At 44.6% G+C, this 20,969-nt stretch overlaps 1 protein-coding gene across 1 annotated transcript in view; it reads right to left on the bottom strand.

The window, feature by feature from the left end:
* The window catches only part of LOC115087862 (pentraxin fusion protein-like), an 82,954-nt gene that overhangs the window by 48,203 nt on the left and 13,782 nt on the right, over nt 1-20,969 (bottom strand). The window contains exons 3-4 of the mRNA XM_029595528.1: nt 14,216-14,501; nt 1,712-1,866 (exon numbers count right to left, since the gene is read on the bottom strand). Of these exons, the coding sequence (XP_029451388.1) occupies nt 1,712-1,866; nt 14,216-14,501 (441 nt within the window). The remainder of the gene's footprint in view (nt 1-1,711; nt 1,867-14,215; nt 14,502-20,969) is intronic.

Genomic DNA, 20,969 nt, shown 5'->3' with positions numbered 1-20,969 from the left:
GAGTAACTGGGCGAGGGGGTAACCAAGAAGCAGTAGGAAGGAAAGAAAACAAGTAAGTCATAACAAGAGGATAATAAATTAACAATTTACAATTTACATTGAGTAAATATGAATGATTTTCTCTGTAGGTAAGTGTTCGGGCATCTGGGTAGGGTTCCCAAGGTGATTTTACTTGTACAAAGCTCAGCCAGCAGCCAACCCAGGAATCCTATTTCATCCTTAGTTGAACAAGGTCTCCCGATCTTGTTCTTTCATCCTTAGTTCATATCTCTGGGGATTTCTCTTGGGGGAAAAGTCCAATGGGATCAGACTACACTGCAATCCTTCTGAGGAGGGGGGGAATCCAAAAATCTCCAAAAAATATTGTATCCAAAAAATATTTATAAATATAAAGCTGGATATGTCTTCAGCCATCATGATTTCTTGCAGCAGAGTCCATCACTGGTGCTTGTCCACCTAGGGCCGGATTTTAAGAGTTATGCGTGGGCGTAGATTTGTGTGCGCAACCCGGTGCGCACAAATCTACGCCTGATTTTATAACATGGGTGCGCGCAGCCGCGCCCATGTTATAAAATCCGGGGTCGGCATGCGCAAGGGGGTAAACACTTGTGCACCTTGCACGCGCCAAGCCCTAGGGGAGCCCCGATTGCTTTCCCCGTTCTCTCCGAGGCGCTCCGAAATTGGAGCGGCCTCGGAGGGAACTTTCCTTCCACCCCCCCCACCTTCCCCTCCCTTCACCTACCTAACCTGCCCCCCAGCCCTACCTAAAACCCCCCCTCACCTTTGTTAAAGAAGTTGCACCTGCCTCCATGCAGGCGTAGGTTCCGCGTGCCGGCTGAGTGCTGGCATGCAATTCCCCAGCACGGCCACTGTGCCGGAGGCCTCCGTCCCGGCCCCGCCCCCGGACCACCCCGCCCCACCCACTCCCCACCCCTTTATTCAAGCCTAGGGACATACGCGTGTCCTGGGGCTTGCGCTTATCGCTGGGCCTATGCAAAATAGGCTCGGTGTACGCAGGAGCGGGTTTTCGGGGTTATGCGCGTAACCTTTTGAAAATCTGCCCCCTAGGGTTTAGAGTGGACTCACAGGTCTTTGGTCCTCTAGTTAAGAGCCTTATTGCCATAAAAGGGAATCAGACATAAAAATCTCTCTCTTCTGTAAATCAGTTGAAGAAGGACCCTCTGGCAGGGAGTGCATTGTAAAGTATCACTTCTAACAAACTCCTTCTGGGTGAAGCTGGAAGGCCTCAGCAGAGTTTAAAACTTCAACTTCCTTACTGTTTCAAGGCTTCCTAAAACTGATCCCACTGTGTTCTAAAATGGTGGGGCTAAATAGTTAGACGCATCCCACTTCAATCCTCCAGGTGGGAGGGACTGAGGAGGGGTGGATGGCTCATAATATTCAAGTTTTCTACAGTGATCTAGTGACATCTAGTGGCCAACAGGGGTGGGGGGAAGGGGTTGCCACACTGACTACAGCATTCTCTTACCAGGGAATGGATTAACCCTTTACCAAGGCAATTTACTCTTTAGTAGGGCCAAAGGATCCCTACATATAATAATAATAATAATAATAATAATAATAATAATAATAATAATAATAAAATTAACAATAATTGCCAAAACCATAGCTACCAATAATTTATGATCATGATCATACTGGTGGTACTGCTATTACATGGATCGCGCAGAGGTATGGGTATTCTTCATACCGGAAGAATAAGTTGGTAAACCAAAGACTTGAACTTCACAGAGGGCAAGTTTTTCTTTTCGTCCTGGGATAGTGACAGTCACATAACGACCCTCCATGCCACTGCAGGAAAATGAGAGTGTTTCCCCAGATTCTATAGAAGCGATTGTCCCACATCTGTGAATGAAAGAAAGCAAGTGCTGAATTATCCAGACTGCATCATACCAACAAAATAATTGTGTGCATATGTATAACCATGAATGAAGAAGTTTCTGACTGATTACAGTAGTGTTCTCTGAAAAGAGGAAGCACTTATAGCACTGAGTAGAAAACTAATAGTTCAGGCTGCACTCTCCTATTCATCTATAGTTGAAGTGGTGTGAGGAATGGGGACAAAATGACCACAATGTCATTAGCTGTGTTGTGGATTTTAAAATCCAGGCTGCAGGCCCTATTGCCTTCTTTATTTTTTGTCAGTTCCATCCAGCCTTTGCCACCCATAGACAGGAATGATTTAAACATGAGATTGTTGATAACTAAGATACTGTTGCTTCCCTATAGTCATCCATTCAAACTCAAAGAAACTTTACTGCATTACAATTTGTATATGTTTAGCAAAAGTAGTTCTTTAGTCAGTATTTCTCATGAAGGTCTCGGACTATCCCCTATCTAGTCTGGTTTTTAAGATATCTACAATGAATATGCATGAGATACATCTACATGAAATGGAAGCAATGCATGCAAATCTATCTCATGCATATTCATTGTGGAATTCCTGAAAACCAGACAGGCTAGTGGCTCCTACAGGACCAGCTTGAGAAATACTGCTTTAGGTAATGAGGGAAGGAAACAAGAAGAGAAGAGAAATAAAATATTTGGGGGGCTTTGGTGACCATTATTGACATCTGATCATATTAACATTCTGGCACAGTGGAAGGGTGTAATACTTTGCTGTTATAGCTACTGTTTCTCCTGGCTCCCTGAGGATTACAAATGATTTTTCCTGCTTATTCTCTGTAGGTCAGCAGGTACAGTGTAGGGAGATATCTCATGTTTTATCACTGATTCACCAATGATGAATCATAATAGCCAAGAAACTTACAGGCCAGTGTGGTAACAGGCCCCAGACACTGTCATTGCAAGAAAGAAGAAAAACATCTACCCAGGTGAACTTTAAAACTACACTGTTTCAATGGAAAATGAAGAACTTTTGTCCTGGTACACTGAAGGATACCTTATCAGATCTGCCTATTTACATGTTCCTGTGTCAACAGGAGCAAAACAGACAAAGAGATAATATTACTTAAGCTTCTAAGCCAGTGTCAGAGATGAGCCAAGGCGAGACCATAGGGCAGAGAAAAATGATGATACTGACAAGACAGCTTGGCATCAGACGTGACAGTTCTCCCCCCCCCCCCCCCCCCGAAGAAATGGGGAGTGGGCAAAAAGACCTGCAATGTGGCCAAAGACCCTCCACCCACCACAATGTCATGCATGAGATTATGCATATTCATCAGCTGGGGAGTATAAGACAGGGGGGCAAAGAAAAAGAAAAAAGGAGGCTGAAGCAACGAACCCCCCTGGGGAAAGCGACCCTGAAACCAAAAGGAGGAGAAAGGCAAGTGAAGGACCCTCCTGAAAAAGGAAGGGAGAAAGAGGGAACAAACCCGGGGAGAAAACCTGGAGGTCAAATCCTGAACAGGCTGAACAGCAGCAGACCAGCACTCTCTGCTATCGAAGGGAGAAGCATAGGCGTGGCCCAGAGATCATAGAGACAAGGTGCCTGTTCAGGTGTGGAGAATAGGATGGAGTCTGAGACAGTGAGGGGGCAAGAACAAGCCCAGGCAGCCAACAAGTACCAGAGCCAGAAGCAAGTCTCCTTCCGGGACCACCTGCCTGCTCTGCCAGTACCATGACCAGGAAGCAAGCCTCTCCCCCGCCCACATTCTCCAGCCCTCCAGTTGGAGCCTGCTTCAGAGGTGAACAGAGATATAGCTTGAAATCTAGACCAAGGGTAAGTAAATTAGCCGTGTTAATATATTAAGCAGGCTAAGGTTTATGGAATGTCTGTTACCAGGAATTGTTATTTTCTAAATGTTATATCTGTTGTGGTTCCTGGCCACGGCCAGTCCCCCCTACCTCCTCCAATGCGAGCCAGAGTCCCTTCTGTCTAGCGCAGCGTGCCCCGCTCTGGAGCCAGCCGACCATAGCCTCCCACATGGCTCTAAATGCCACCGTTCTCCTTCCTGCAGAGCTCTCCCTAGGCATGTACACGCAGGAGGCTCCGCTTCTTAAAGGGGCCATGGTGGGAAACTTTGGCCCGGCCCCAAAGGATGACATCAAGATGAGGGGTATTTAAACCCTGCCTCAATCTCCAGCTCCTTGCCTTAGCAACAGGTCATCTCCTCAGAGTGCTAGTTGCTGCATCCTGACGTCTTCTGGTTCATGCCTACGGTTCCATATCCTGTTCCTGATTCTGATACTGATCCTGCTCTGTTCCAGTGCTTCATTCCTGAAGTCCAGTCCCGGGATTCCAGTTCCTGCTTTCCTGCCCATGCCAGTGCTCCTGACTTTGTTCCTTTCCTCGTCCTCCAGTTTCTGTGCTTCCTTCTTGGCTTGATCTCCTGGTTCTGATTTTGGCTCGTCCCTATTCCACGCTTGTCTGCTGCCCGTCTTGACCTCTGGCCTGGTTCTTTCATCTTCGTCTGTTTGCTGCCTGCCCCAGACCTTCGGATTGGACACTCATTCTGCACTTCTGCTGCCAGCCCTGACTCGGACTTCTGACCTTGCCTTCGCCCACCGTCACTTCCATCTCATTGAGGCGACCCACACCTAAAACCTGCAGGCCCCGGAACCCAAGGGCTCAACCTGTGGGGAATGAGGGCTGGTATAGGTGAAGCTCCAGCAGGGTTGTCCTCACCTGTACCACCAGCCAGCGACGAGAATCACTGAGGGCCGTCCCTCCATGGTAGTGCTAACCCTTGTCCCAGTCCAAGGATCCACAGTCATAACAATATCATACCAAATCTGATAAATAAAAGTCTATTTCTGGGGAGAACACACGTTGCTTTTTCCTGACTTAGGATCGCAAGTAAGGTGGGAGGGCAGCTGGCAGTGTCCTGTAGCAGACAGATCCCTTCACCCCTAAACTTGCCTACAACAGCACATTTTAGCACCAGCCACAGAGAAAAGCCTACTGTGAATGCCAACCAAGCCATACGTAATGAAGGGACATCGAGCAAATCTGACTTGCTGACCTCTGAAATTGCAGCGGCCTCGGAGAGAACTTTTCTTCTGCTCCTCCCCCACCTTCCCCTTACTTCCCCTAACTAACCCACCCCTCAGCCCTACCTAAATCCACCCCCCCCCCCACCTTGTTTTACTTTTTACGCCTGCCTCTGGCAGGGGTATCTTGCGTGCGCCGGCCAGCTGCCGGCGCACCATCCCTTGGCACAGCCACTGTGCCGGAGGCCTCGGTCCTGCCCCTGTACCGCCCCCAGACTGGCACCATGCCCCACAGCCCCGCCCCCTTCCCACCCCTTTTTCCAAGCCCCGGGTCACACGTGCATCCCGGGGCTTGCGCGCACCGCCGAGCCTAAGCAAAATAGGCTCGGCGCGCACAGGAGCAGGTTTTTGGGGTTACATGCGTAACCCTTTGAAAATCTGCCCCATTATTTGTATTGTGAGAGTGTAAAGTAATACTTTTACAGGTCATAGGTATAGGCAATGAAAAAATTTTAGTGATGTATTTCCAGACCTGATTTCAAAAGGGTCGTATTTTAACACATTCATATAACATATGTTTCAGAGTACCTTCATTTGAATCTCAACGCCAACATGTATCGGATTTCCGCAATCCAGCCCTATATAATTTCATTGGAATCCATGGGACTCGGTTGAGCAAAAAATCGAAATTCTGAGTAAGTCTGGCTGTACATGAAACCCTCATAATTTGCGTCCAGAATCTTTGCAATTAAAAAGACCAAGTTTTAATTTCAGGTTGAAATATGTTCAGGTGCAGACAGGGATGAGCGCATTTTCTGGGGAGAAGTTGCAGATAAAGATGTCTGCGGCTGAAGGGTAGTTGATGTGGGATTGAGTTATGTTGGGAGAGGGGCGATATGATAGAGGAGTTTAAAATCATGAGAAGTCTAGAACGCGTTAATGTGAATCAGTTATTTACTTTTTCAGATAATAGAAAGACTAGGGGGCACTCCTTGAAGTTAGCATGTGGCATATTTAAAACTAATCGGAGAAAGTTCTTTTTCACTCAACGCACAATTAAACTCTGGAATTTGTTGCCAGAGGATGTGGTTAGTGTAGTTAGTGTAGCTGGGTTTAAAAAAGGATTGGATAAGTTCTTGGAGGAGAAGTCCATTACCTGCTATTATTTAAGTTGACTTAGAAAATAGCCACTGCTATTACTAGCAACAGTTGCATGGAATAGACTTAGTTTTTGGGTACTTGCCAGGTTCTTATCGCCTGGATTGGCCACTGTTGCAAACAGGATGCTGGGCTTGATGGTCTGACCCAGTATGGCATGTTCTTATGTTCTTATCTTTTTCCCAGACCGCTTCCAATCCTAGTCGCTAATTGAACCCAAACTATTTTATAAAACTGAGATGCTACATGTCCACTAGAGTGAAACTTGAGACAAAGGGAATAAGCTCCAAGCAATTAGGTAATGAACTCAGAATGGGAATGGGTCGTGTTGTACAATAATGTAACTGTAACCATTTGTAAAACTGAATCTGAGGCAGCTGATATGTTTGAACCAACTCAAAGGAACGCACTCAGTTATTATCCAGAATTTGCTGGAGTGACCAAATCAATCTGTCCTGCTATTCCTCTCAAGTAATTACTTTTTTTTCATTAATAAAGAAAATTGGGTTTAACCAGATACAGGAACACTTACTAAAATTCAATTTTGTCTTTAATATTTTATTAAAAGTACAAAGTGTTGAATATGTAGCAGCCAAAGTTGGGGAATATTTACTGATTTGGGGGCTCTCATTTCTAGTAAAATAAGTGGCAATGGGGCTACCATAGACCTTTCTAGCATTAGCCAATTTGGTGTATATTGTAGATCCTCTGCATTTAACAGCCTTTCAGGCCGATGCAATTTAGTGTGCTCAGGCTAGTGCTCCAGGTATCACTCTATTGGACACATTTTGGATGTGCTAAAATAACCCCCATTGCAATACGAGGATTAGTGCGTCCAAAATACACGTCCAATCGAGCGCATAGCTAATAGCGCTCATCACATGCAAATTCCATGAAGATGAAGCTATTAGCTATTAGTCCGCAATGCAAAAAATTGCCGAGCAGCCAAGGCGCTCATTTTAATGCAGCAAATTTAATGACTGTCTGGGAGCTGGCATTAAAGCATGCCACACTCAAGAGCTTACAAAAAAAAAAATCCTTTCTGTGATTCCTTCTATTAGTATCATCGCGATACTAAGTAGGAGGAACCACAGAAAGTAGAATCATGCAAGGGCACAACCAAAAAATAAATAAAAGGACCAATCGGGAACAGCCCTGCTGGGAGAGGGGAGGGAGCTCAGGCCAGGCTGTTGAGAGCGAACAGCCACTTCTCCTGGGCAACTGATTCAGAGTGCTAGGTACCCGTACCGGAGAAGGTTTTCATGGGTAATGATTCAGATGGACTGAACCAAATCACGGTGAACCTAGAAGATGTGGTAGACCTGATTGACAAACTGAAGAGTAGTAAATCACCTGGACCAGATGGTATACACCCCAGAGTTCTGAAGGAACTAAAAATGAAATTTCAGACCTATTAGTAAAAATTTGTAACCTATCATTAAAACCATTCATTGAACCTGAAGACTGGAGGATAGCTAATGTAACCCCAATATTTAAAAAGGGCTCCAGAGGCGATCCGGGAAACTACAGACCGGTTAGCCTGACTTTAGTGCCAGGAAAAATAGTGGAAAGTGTTCTAAACATCAAAATCACAGAACATATAGAAAGACATGGTTTAATGGAACAAAGTCAGCATGACTTCACCCAAGGCAAGTCCTGCTTCACAAATCTGCTTTACTTTTTTGAAGGAGTTAATAAACATGTGGATAAAGGTGAACCGGTAGATGTAGTGTACTTGGATTTTCAGAAGGCGTTTGACAAAGTTCCTCATGAGAGGCTTCTAGGAAAAGTAAAAAGTCATGGGTTAGGTGGTGATGTCCTTTCGTGGATTACAAACTGGCTAAAAGACAGGAAACAGAGTATTAATTTATTTATTTATTTATTTATTTTCTATACCGACTTTCCTGACATAAGTCATATCATATCACTTTACATCGAACAAGGGTGTATTAACATTAACTTAATCCTAGTCGTAGCTAGGAAGGTACTGGTAGAGTTAAGAGAAGAGGTAAGTTACAATGAAACGAGGGTTATTAGAACTTGGAGGAAGGAAGAAGGTGCGGGGTAAACTTGGAGGAAGGAAGAAGGTGCAGGGTAAGAAGGAACCCATTGGGTAGTAGTTTAAGTCGAATAACAGATGTGAGAGGAGCAAATAAATAAAAGCTATTAGTTATACCAATAATATACATCTACGATATACACTATGAATTACTGGAAGTAACATTAGATATTGACAGGTTAAGGAAAGGCTTGTTTGAACAGCCAAGTCTTAAGTTTTTTCTTAAAGGTCAGCGGGCAGTGTTCATGTCGTAGGTATGGAGGCATGGCGTTCTACAGAGCTGGCCCAGCTGCGGAGAAGGCTCATTCCCTAGTGGAGGTGTGACAAGTGGATCTGCTGGGGGGAGCTTGAAGGGTTCCTTTATATGCAGCTCTAACAGGTCTATTTGAGGTGTGGAGTCATAGCGGGAATTTTAGCTCGAGCGAGTGCTGATTGTGGATGGTCTTGTGAATAATAGTGAGAGACTTATGAAGGATTCTGAAGCTTATGGGGAGCCAGTGGAGGTTCTTGAGAATGGGTATGATGTGGCCTCCTCGGCTGGAGTTGGTTAAGATTCTAGCAGTGGCATTCTGGAGCATCTGTAAGGGTTTTATGGTAGTTGCGGGGAGGTCAAGGAGGAGGGAGTTGCAATAGTCGATTTTAGAGAAAAGGGTAGCTTGGAGGACCGTCCGGAAATCATAGACGTGGAGGAGAGGTCTAAGTTTTTTAAGAATTTGTAGTTTGTAGAAGCATTATTTATTTATTTATTTATTTTAAGTTTTTCTATACCGGCATTCACAATACATATCGCATCATGTCGGTTTACAATTAACAAGTGTAGAACAAGAGGTTATAAATAACATTAAATAACATAGATAATAATGGTGATAGTAAATAGACATTAAACAAGTGAAAGTTAAGTGTTGCAGTTACAATAAAACAAGGGAGTAATATAACTTGGAACAGAAGGAAGAAGCTGGGGTTTAAATAGAGAGAACATAAATGCCTATCAGTGCAATAGAGTCAATAATGAATTGCCCTGATACTGTGGAGTTAATTGCCATGTTAAGGCAGAGTCTAAGTGACTAGTTGTTAACAAATTTTTTTAAGTTCAGTTGGTTGTCCAGAATGATGTCGAGGTCTCTTGCTTGGGCCACTGTGACAGTTGAGTGGCAGGGGAGGGAAGGATTATTGTGCTCCAGGGAGATGAGGAGGAGTTCAGTCTTGGCTGTGTTGAGGACAAGGTTGAGACTGGTGAGAAGGAGGTTGATGGAATGAAGCCAGCTGTCCCAGAACTTGAGGGCTTTTGGAAGGGATTCAGTTATGAGAATAAGTATCTGCATGTCATCGGTGTATATGAAATGTGATAGGTTTAGATTTGCGAGGAGCTGGCAGAGGGGTGATAGATAAATATTTAAAGAGGGTAGGGGAGAGAGAAAAACCTTGGGGATACTCCAAGTGTTGAGCTGATGGGAGGGGATTCTTTGTTGCTTATTCTGACCTTATAGAATCTGTTGCTGAGGATTAAATGGACAATTTTCTCAGTGGAAGGGAATGGGCAGTGGAGTGCCTCAAGCTCTTACTTCAAGATCGGCCCCATGGCAGCAGGAGATATGTTTAAATGTGATTGCTGCTGCTCCTCATGGCCCTTGCCTGCAGCCTGGTAGCCACCAGAAGATCCCCATTCTGCTGGCAGCTGAAGAGAGAATGAGGCCTGGCAGGCCACCACAGACCCCATCCTGTAGCGGCTGAGGAAGAGTAGAGCAGAGGACCTAATAGCCGCTTGTATTCCCCATCTGACTGGCGGCTGAAAAGAGTGAGGCCTAACAGTTTGAAACAGAGCCCATCCCGCAGTGGATGAAGAACAGGCCCAGAAGAGAGGGGGATGCCCTGAGCCTGTGTGAGCTGAAGAGAGAATGAGGCCTGGCAGGCCAGCACAGACCTGGCAGGCCACCACCATGCCCTGAGCCTGTATGAGCTGAAAAGAAAATGAGGCCTGGCAGGCCACCACAGACCCCATCCTGTAGCGGCTGAAGAAGAGTAGAGCAGAGGAACTGATAGCCACTTGTATTCCCCATCTGACTGGTGGCTGAAGAGAGTGAGGCCTAACAGTTTGAAACAGAGCCCATCCCGCGGTGGATGAAGAACAGGCCCAGAAGAGAGAGGGATGCCCTGAGCCTGTGTGAGTGACAGAATAAGTATGTGAGAGTATTGGGACCCTTACTTTTCAATACATTTATAAATGATCTGGAAAGAAAAACGACGAGTGAGATAATCAAATTTGCAGATGATACAAAATTGTTCAGTTAAATCACAAGCAGATTGTGATAAATTGCAGGAAGACCTTGTGAGACTGGAAAATTCGGCATCAAAATGGCAGATGAAATTTAATGTGGATAAGTGCAAGATGATGCATATAGGGAAAAATAACCCATGCTATAGTTACACAATGTTAGGTTCCATATTAGGTGCTACAACCCAAGAAAGAGATCTAGGCGTCATAGTGGATAACACATTGAAATCGTCAGTTCAGTGTGCTGCGGCAATCAAAAAAGCAAATAGAATGTTGGGAATTATTAGAAAAGGAATGGTGAATAAAAGGAAAATGTCATAATGCCTCTGTATCGATCCATGGTGAGACCGCACCTTGAATACTGTGTACAATTCTGGTCGCTGCATCTCAAAAAAGATATAATTGCGATGGAGAAGGTACAGAGAAGGGCGACCAAAATGATAAGGGGAATGGAACAGCTCCCCTATGAGGAAAGACTAAAGAGGTTAGGACTTTTCAGCTTGGAGAAGAGACAGCTGAGGGGGGATATGATAGAGGTGTTTAAAATCATGAGAGGTCTAGAACGGGTAGATGTGAATCAGTTATTTACTCTTTCGGATAATAGAAAGACTAGGGGGCACTCCATGAAGAAAGCGTGTGGCACATTTAAAACTAATCGGAGAAAGTTCTTTTTCACTCAACGCACAATTAAACTCTGGAACTTGTTGCCAGAGGATGTGATTAGTGCAGTTAGTATAGCTGTGTTTAAAAAAGAATTGGATAAGTTCTTGGAGGAGAAGTTCATTACCTGCTATTAATTGAGTTGACTTAGAAAATAGCCACTGCTATTACTAGCAACGGTAACATGGAATAGACTTAGTTTTTGGGCACAGTGGCCAATCCAACAGTGGATTGGCCACTGTTGGAAACAGGATGCTGGGCTTGATGGGCCCTTGGTCTGACCCAGTATGGCATGTTCTTATGTTCTTAAATTACTCATTGTGTGTTACTTTTAATGCATCAGCTCATTTGCCTATTGCATCGAGCACCCAGGAGAGGTGGATGTGCGTACTTTCAAAAAACGTGTGCTTAGTTTAGACTCACTTTTTTACACAATGATATTGCATCGGCCTGATAGAGTTCTATATCGGAGGAAGAAGGCTTGGTGATACTTTAAAAATTCTGGAAATCCCACTTACCCAATTCTTTTTTTCTGTTTTAATTTTCGTAAAGAATAAAAAAAATTAAATTAATAGTTTGTCTAGTCTGGCACAGAATAACCTAGGGAGGAGTGTGGGAGCCATACTTAAAATGTAATTTATTTGTGTAGTTAAAACCATCTTAATTGCCTCGAGTCTTCCCCACCAAGCAAATACAATGGAGACCATCAATGAATTGTTTCTTCTAATAATTTAGTAATTGACTGCACAGTAGCTTCTAACATAGCTTAAATATCATCCATAAGTATTTAAAACCTCCAGATGACCATTTGAAATTGAAGTCTGGAAGAGAGGATCGAGTACATAAAGCATTTAATGGCATTAATCCTGTTTTATCCCAATTGACTCTAAAACCTATGAAAGCTGAGAATGTATCCATTAACACTAAGGGTCTGATTTTAAAAAGCATTTACATGCGTAAAACTGGGTTTTACGCATGTAAATGCACTTTACTCGAGTAAGTGGGCTTTTGAAAATTGCTACAATATATGCCATTGAATCGTCCATAGGATTTATTCACATAAGTGCACTTTACGTGAGTAAATGGCTTTTGAAAATTGCTACAATAGTAGTTACATTTATGCACGTAACTCCTTTGAAAATTACCCCCTAAGTTTGTTAGGGTTATATTGGTGAGCCAAAATATTTTATTTATTTATTTATTTATTTAGGCGTTTTATATACTTTTGTTCCAAAAGACCACAACGGTTTACAAAGTCAGCATTAAAATTCATCTGCATATGCCTCAAATTTGTATTCTCTACCTCCTAAAGAAATTCCTTTAATTTTTTCAGCTGAGAAGGAGCAAGAAGGAGCAGTTCAAGGGTTAAGATAAATAATAGCAGAGACAAAGGACATCCTTGTCTTGTTCCTCTTCCCAAACAAGGCTATTTAAAGAGTATTATTAACCAGGATTCTTGAACAAATATCATCCAATAATTAAAACTAATGAGGATTTTAAAAATCCTCCACTCTCCTTACCTTGGAACATTTGATTTCAGTCACTTTGAGACTGTCCTATATCTGTAGGGGAGGGGGAAGGTGAACAATCTTTATCCTCTCTCTTTCTCCCATACATACACTCTAAAACACTCACACATCTGTTTACTCTCATGCACACTCCCTCAAACACACATGCTCACTCATTGGCCCTCTCTCCCTCACACACACACACACACAAGTTCTCACACACTTAGTGGATTTCTCTCTCTCACACACACACACAAAAAGGCACTCTCATCCGTTGCTCTCTTTCTCCCTCACACTCACCACACACACACACACACACACACACACTCTCACACACTTGGCTTTCTCTCCCTCACTCACACAACACAGAGGCATAAATCCTTTTGAAAATTACCTTCATAGTATATTATTTGTAAGGATGCAGAAAAATCTCTATTATGTATATTAAAGCATTCATTTAATTCCTGAAGAGTATTTTTTTCTTGGGGGGGGGGGGGGTTTACAGTATGGCCAGTTAACCAGTTATATTCTTTTGAATATAGCCAGTTAAGTCTAAAGTTATCCGGCCACACAAAGCCAGAGAACTTTAAACCTAATCAGTAATATTCACTGCTAGCCAGTTAGCCAGATAGAAACACAGAAACACAGAAATGACAGCAGAAAAGGACCAAATGATCCATCCAGTCTGCCCAGCAAGCTTATACCAGTATCTGCTGCACTGTACAGGTTACCCCCAAGCTTTTCAGTTTCCCATACCATAAAAGTCAGGACCCTCGGAGGCTGTTTGAATCCAATTTTCCTTAACCATTGCCATGCAAGCAGAGAGCAATGTTGGCGTTGCATCAAAAGTATCAAGCTTAGTGACTAAGGGCCTCATTTTCTAAAGTATCACAGGCCTGCGATACTTTAGAAAATCGCTCTAAGGGGGGCGGGGGGTCGAAACGAGGGGCGGTCCTGCGCTAGCCGGCAGCGATCGCACCACCGCAGTGCGATCGCTGCCGGTTTCGCACCCAATAGCTCCACCATAGAAGGTGTAGTTATTAGGCGCGAAATAGGCCCTTACCTTTTCGCTGTCCGCGCCGTCTTCGCGGAGTCGGCCCCGGTGACGCCCCGACTCCTCCTCTTCTGGGGCCGACTCCGCCCCGATTTAGGTTAGCGCAAGCCTGCGATAGGCTTAGAAAATAAGGCCCTAAGTGTAGTAGGCGCCGCATCAGCAAGTTATCCCCATGTTTATTTGTTCCCAAAATGTAAAAGTCGGAGCCCTTGTTGGTTGCTGTCTGAATCCAATTCCCAATTTCCCACTGCTGTTGAAGCAGAGAGCAATGATGGAGTTGCATTAACAGTATCAAGGCTTATTTGTTAAGAGCAGCAACTGCCACACCAGCAAGTTACTCCCAGTTACCCCCATGCACTCTTTTCTTTATTTCCAACTTCTAGCCTTTAGGGATCCACAGTGTTTATCCTTGATGTTCAGCAGGACCCTTATGTTGCTGAATATCTCTGCTAACTTATCTGGCAAATTGTAGCCTCTTTTAGGGGATTTGAATATTGGCCCCAATATGTACACATATAGAGTGAATACATAAGCAATTATGTATTTATTTGTTTATTTGTTTTTAGAAATAAAACAATAAAAAGAGGTACCTGGGATTTAATGTCCCTCCATTATCTTTGGAATTCCCAATTCGAATTTCAGCCCCATAGATTCGTTCCTTGCAGCATTCCAAAACTCTATTGGTGATCGCAACAGACATCACTCGGAAGGTTGTCTTCAAATCCACCATCCACCAGGGCGCAAAGTCTTCATTCGTGTAGGAGCACTGTGCTCTCAGGTAATTGTTAGCTAATGAGCCATCAATGGCATTCCGAGAGGCCCCAAAATAGGAGCTGGTTGACTGGAAGGATGCACCGTGAAGAGCTACATTGGGAGCTGGAAAACAAAATATAAAACAGCATATGTGTATAGTATTATTTTTCTTCCTCTCCCTTTAGCAACTGCAGCATTATTGTGCCATTTCCTTTAGTTGTGGCTTGGATGTAATATATTGACCGTGACATGGGGATATTCTTTGGACAGTGATTTACACTGGTTAAGAAATGCCAATCTTATCAGCAATATTCACAGCAATGTTACATGCTTATAGCCTTCCTGGCAGCGCCCTGCACTGCTCTAGCAGAGCAAAACTGGATGCCTAGTTGGGAAGCTAGGCGTAGAGATCCTTTGGAGGGCTTTTGGGGAGCAGGAGGAAGGGAGATTGGGGGGAGGATTTCTGCATGGATTATTTTGGCTGGGCAGGTGGGAGGGAGGACTGGTGGCACCTCCTGGCTTTTGTGACATTGGACAGGGAGATAGAAGATGCTGGCTGGGTGGGGGAGGCTGAAAGCTTCATCAAGATCCTGGGAATATGATTAAAGGGAGCCAAAGTGGCCCTGAAATGTTGAAAGACTCACAAAAGTGGGAAATCAAAGATTAATCTTTTCAGGGATTGGCACCCAGCATATCACCCTTTTCTCTTTTCTCATCAGGCCAAGCCCGATCACAATCCTGAGGGTGTAAGTTCAGGGGAGAGGAAGCAGTCCTGAATGGCTGGGAAGAGAGACACACAAAAATGAATCAGAAGCTACTACTTTGGAGAATAAGGAAACTGCTTATTTATGGAAAAGTCCTGATGCTCAAGAATGAGGGTCTCACCAAACTGCTGTATGGAGCTCAGGCAGTGACCAGAGCCATTACCAGGACAATCTTCTCCTTTATTTGAAACTCCAGGATGGATCATCTGAAATATGTAATCTTGTCCTACTGCCACTTTTTTTTTTGTGTAAAACGGTTTTTATTGAGTTTTAACAAAGAAAAACAGATAACAACACAGAGATGGGTTGGTTCAGATCCCTCTCTGTAAGGTGAGTCTTACACCCAATAAGGTAGCCCCCCGCCCCCCACCCCCCCCCACCTCCCTCATTTCCACAGAGTACAGAACAGACATTAATAATTGCGCATTCACAAGAAGTATAGCAATACAATGAGCCCCTGCGTTGCGAGCCCCGTCAATCGTTCAGGACCAGACTGCGTGCTTGGGGAGTAAGCTGCTGGAGATAACAGTTCCACGTATTGGAAAATCTGCGTCGTCTGCCGGGGGAGCCCCGGGCCACCATGCTCTCCATCGTCATCATCGCATGGAAATGATTCCTCCACGCACCAAAAGATGGGGTATCCGAGGAGCGCCAAACCTGTAAGATGATTTTCTTCCCCACACAACATGCCTTTTGGAAAAGTAAGCGAGAGCCAGGATCTCGAACTCGGATTGGGGAAACGCAGCCAAAAAGCACCCACAGGGGTGAAAAAGGTAATGCCACGTCTAGCAGAGCAGACATGTAATCAACCAGTCTACGCCAAAAGTGGTGCACAGGGGGACATGCCCAAAAAACATGAGACATGGAGCCCACCGCCGCGAGACAGCGCGGGCACTCCGGCGAAGACGCTATTGTTAACTGGTGTGCCCTCTGAGGGGACACATAAGCTCGACATAAAAATTTGAGCTGCATTTCCCGATAATACACGTTCGATGAGATCCTGGATAGACGCCTGAAACATACACGTAAAATAAAACTAGTAATCCAGAACACACCATCCCCGTTCCAGCGTGCAACCAAGGGGGAGCAGACATCTATCAGAGTTTGTTGTTGCAAGGCCTTGTAATAACTAGAAATGGAAGGGGCCCTCAACCTCTCAAAGTGAAAAACAGTATCGAGCGCCACATAAACTGCCAGCTCCTGAGTGTTAGACGGCAAAGCCCTCACATAGTGTCGAACCTGCAAGTAGTAGAAGGTGTGTGCGCGCCCCAGCTGATACAGGGCTTGAAAATCCGAGAACTGCATGAACAACCCCTCTCGGGTCCAGAAATGCCCCAGGCGGGTGATACCTTTAGCCGCCCACTGACGAAACATCGTAGATTGGGAACCGGAAGGAAACTCAGCATTACCCTGAATGGGGAGGAAGTAAGCACAAATTGTGGGGATGCGTAAGAGTTTCACCAACCGACGCCATGTACTCCTCAAGGGTCGGATAAGAGCTGAAGCGTGCAGTAAAGGGGGAAGGTGACCTGCCTCAGCCTGCAGTACATACGACGGGGCCAGCGGGTGCAAAAGAGCCCTTTCCACCCAGAAAGGTGTGTAGTCAGAAGTCTCTATTAACCAATTGCGAAGGATCCGCATGTTGCAGGCTAGATTATATGTAGCGAGGTCCGGGACCCCCAAACCTCCCCCTACTCGCGGGTTCTTTAGCCACTTCAACGGAATCCTGGAATTCCCACCACGCCACAGGAAGCGGCGCATAGCGCTGTCCACCAGGGCCAAGTCCCTATGTTTCAAAAATAACAGCACATTTTGCAAAAGATAGAGCCACTTCGGAAGCAGGGTCATTTTGATAAGTGCGACACGCCCTGCGACTGAAAGAGGCAGACCCCTCCACGCCCCCAGCTGGTCCGTAGTGTGGCGAAGAAGGCCCGGGATGTTGGCTTGATAAAGAGACTCCGGGTCGGAGGGAAGACAAACCCCCAAATAACATAGGCTATCTCCCGCCCACTGCAATGGGAAGGGGCCAACCCAGGTATCCCGCAAGGTGGGGGGGTAGGCTAAGGCTGCAGATTTGGACTCATTGAGACGGAAGCCAGAGAAGGACCCAAAAATCTCAAGTACGCGCAAAAGGGGCGGCAAGGAGGATTGGGGTTTAGTGATAAAAACTAAGAGATCGTCAGCGAATGCCACGTATTTAAAGATGAGAGAGTCCATCCGAATCCCCCGTATCTCCGGTGTTTCATTGATTGCGTGCAGAAGAGGTTCCAACTGTAACAAGAAGAGCAGAGGAGACAAGGGGCAGCCCTGTCTAGTACCGCGCGCCACAGGAAAGATATCAGACTGAGAGCCATTAGCCATTATGCGAGCCTTGGGCCCATTGTAAAGCAAGTGGATAGCCTGTAGGAAAAGGCCCTGAAATCCCATACGCCGCAGGACAAAAAAGAGGTAATCCCATTCCACCCTATCGAACGCTTTCTCTGCGTCGAAGCTAATGGCCAGATAAGGGTGGGACATCCACCGACTCATCGTCATGGCCGACAGAATTTTCCGAATATTAGAACTCGCGTAGCGCCGACGGACAAAGCCCACCTGATGTTCGCCAATCAAAGATGGGAGACAAACCGCCAATCTGTCCGCCAGAATTTTAGCTAAAAGCTTGTGGTCATAATTGAGCAATGATATAGGGCGATAAGATTCCGGCAAGAGGGGGTCTTTCCCAGGTTTGGGAATCAAAACAATATGGGCCGCATTCTCGTGATCTGGGAAGGAGCCCCGGGCAATTAACTCAGTAAATGTCGATGCCAAAGGTTTGGAGACAGAATCCTTGAGCAATTTATAAAATTCCGCAGTAAACCCATCGGGCCCCGGGGCCTTAAAATTTTTAGAACAATGAATAGCAATTTGAACTTCCTGTTCGGAGATAGGGGCGTTTAATTGATCCCGCTGTTCCCAAGTCAAACTCGGGAGCGGAAGGTTATCACAGAACTCCTGACAGCGCTGCCCATCCCAACCCTCGGAAGCATAGAGAGAAGAGTAAAACGCCCGAAAACGGGTAAGGATGGCCTGAGTGTCCCTAGCTACCTCGGTCGGGGAAATACGTAGTGCCGGAATAAACCTGCTTGCCCTAGAGGATTTAATAAGATTGGACAGCAGTTTCCCAGCCTTGTTACTATGTTGATAGAGCTGAAACTTATAATAAAGGAAACTTTTTTTGGCCCGTTGGTGAAGTAAGGAATTGAGAGCATGCTGTCGGGATAGGTAAAGGGCACGGGCGTCCGCCGTATTAGACCGGATCAGAGAGGCCCGGGCCTGATGAACCTGGGTGCTCAAGGCCAGAATCCGCCTGTCGAGAGTCCTCCGGCGTTGAGAGACATAAGAGATGATTTCGCCTCTCAACACTGCCTTAGCAGTATTCCAGAAGAGGACGGGATTAGACTCATGGGCTTGATTATGAAGTGCAAAATCGTTCCATTTGACCCTAAGGAATTCGGTGAATTTCTCATCTTGCCCCAAATAGTAAGGGTAGCGCCACTGTTTTGGTAAAGCAGAGGGAGGCATGAGCCCCACGTCCACCCATACCGGGGCATGGTCTGAAATAACAATGCTCTCAATCCCTGCCTCCAAGACACGAGGGAAAGCGTGAACGCTAAGGAGGAAGTAATCGATCCGAGAGAAGGAGGCGTGTGCTCTAGACAGATGCGTGAAGTCTCGTTCAGTAGGATGTAGGGTCCTCCAAACATCCAAAAGGTGGAGCTGAGATTCCAACATGGCTGGGCCGCGGCCCACCCCTGCGTCCCAATCGCGACTACGAGAGGCATCGAGTTGTGCGTCCCTAACAGTGTTAAAATCGCCCCCTATGATTAGAGTGTCAGACAAATATGGGATCAGATGAGAATACAACCCACGATAGAAACGGGGGTCGTAGATATTGGGCGCATATATATTACAAAGCACCACTGTCCTACTGCCACTTTAAACCTAACATGGCTAAGACAGAGCTTCTTACTTTTTCTCAAAATCCACGTCCACCTTCCCCCTTTTCCTATCTCTGTGCATAACACTGTCATCTTCCCAGCCCCCTCAGCCCACAATCTTGGGGTCACCTTCAACGCTTCTCTCTCCTTTTTTGCACATATCAATAACACTGCTAAAACATGTCGTTTTAATCTCTAGCATCAACAAATCCAGTCCCTTCCTTTCTAAGCACACTGCCAAAACCTGTCTTCACACTTTCATTGCCTCTCTCTCAGACTGCTGCAACCTGCTCCTTCACTGATTCATTTATCTCCACTGTAATTCTTTCAAAATGTAAGCACATGATGTATCCTTCTCCAGTGTCATTATGACCTCCTTTTGCCTAGTCACTACATTGGCCCCCCATTTGCTTCCACATACAGTTCAAGTTTTTCCTACTCATCTGTAAAAGCATTTACTCCACCGCTCCTCATTGCCTCTCCTCTATCATCTTCCCCATGCCTTTCCTCATGAACTCTATTCTTCAGAGGAAGCTGCTCTTATCTATCCCTTTCTCCTCCATCCCTAACTTTTTTTTTTAATTTTGAATTTTCAACAATTATAACCATAATGTTATATGTATATACTGAGATATGAATATACAGTAATAATATCAACTTTACATTGTAACAGAAAATCCTCATACAATCCATATATCAGTATTATTTCTTAAAGAAAAACCTTAAGACATTAGTTGTTTAAACTGAGCGAAACAAGGCTTTTAAGAGAGTATATAACTCTCTCTTCTTTAAAGAAAATCAGAGACGCAACAAATCTATTTATTGCTCTCAACCATTTGCTACATTTAGGGGGTGGGTATCCAGGAATGCCTGTAAAGCATTAATCTCGTAGAAAACATATTTCTGATCCTTATACCAAATTTCACATTTGCAAGGGTACCATAAGAAGAATTTAGCCCCCCTAACAAGGGTGTCAGATTTTAACCTAAGAAACTCCTTTCTTCTTAATTGAGCTACCCTTGCTAGGTCCGGGTACATCCAAATTTGTTGGTCATGGAATTTTTGTAATCTATTACGATGGAATAATTGTAATATTGTATCTCTTTCAGATGAAAAGACAAATGAAACAAATAAAGTTGCTCTTGACAATATCAGTTTCAGTAGTTATTTCTAAAACATCTGAAACATTCATGAACTGCTCTGGTTGCGTGTCTCATGTTCGTGCTCTTTGTATTTTATAATGTATTTTTGCCAAAGGTGGAATAGACTGGCTTGGCATTTTCAAAACATGCTCTAAATATTCCTTAAACATTTCTCTAGGGGGCATAATTTTTAAATATGGAAAATTTAATATCCTTAAATTGGAATATTTTAAGCTATTTTCCATATATTCTAATTTTTTCAAGTTAGACATCTCTATGTTAACTATATTATTTTGGTGAAATTCTATTTTTCCAATCGTTCATCATGAACTTTCAATCTATCATTATGATGGGAAATAGATTTTTCTAAACCTGAAACTTTCTGTTGATATTCTATATTAATACTGGTCAACTTTATTATTGCCTTCTCAAGAGACTTAATCGCATCCCAGAGTATGTCCATGGTTACTTCAGTAGTTTTAATTGGTATAATAACATTCATTTTAGGCATTTCCTCCTCACCCCCTGCAGCTAGGATCCCCATTCCCCTTTCTATATTAGGTACAACATTTAAATCTGGAGATTTCTCCTCAAATGGAGAGTCCCCAAGAATAACTTTTAAAGCAGTTGGTGGAGTTGGGGGATTTGGGAGCACCGGGGCTCAAAGAGATGGCTTTGGCCTGTAGCACGGATTCTCGCTCATGATCC

Source organism: Rhinatrema bivittatum, chromosome 3 (assembly GCF_901001135.1).
Source record: "Rhinatrema bivittatum chromosome 3, aRhiBiv1.1, whole genome shotgun sequence".
Lineage (NCBI taxonomy): Eukaryota > Metazoa > Chordata > Amphibia > Gymnophiona > Rhinatrematidae > Rhinatrema > Rhinatrema bivittatum.
Note: the sequence above shows the minus strand (reverse complement) of the source record. Positions and strands in the feature narration are given on the sequence as shown.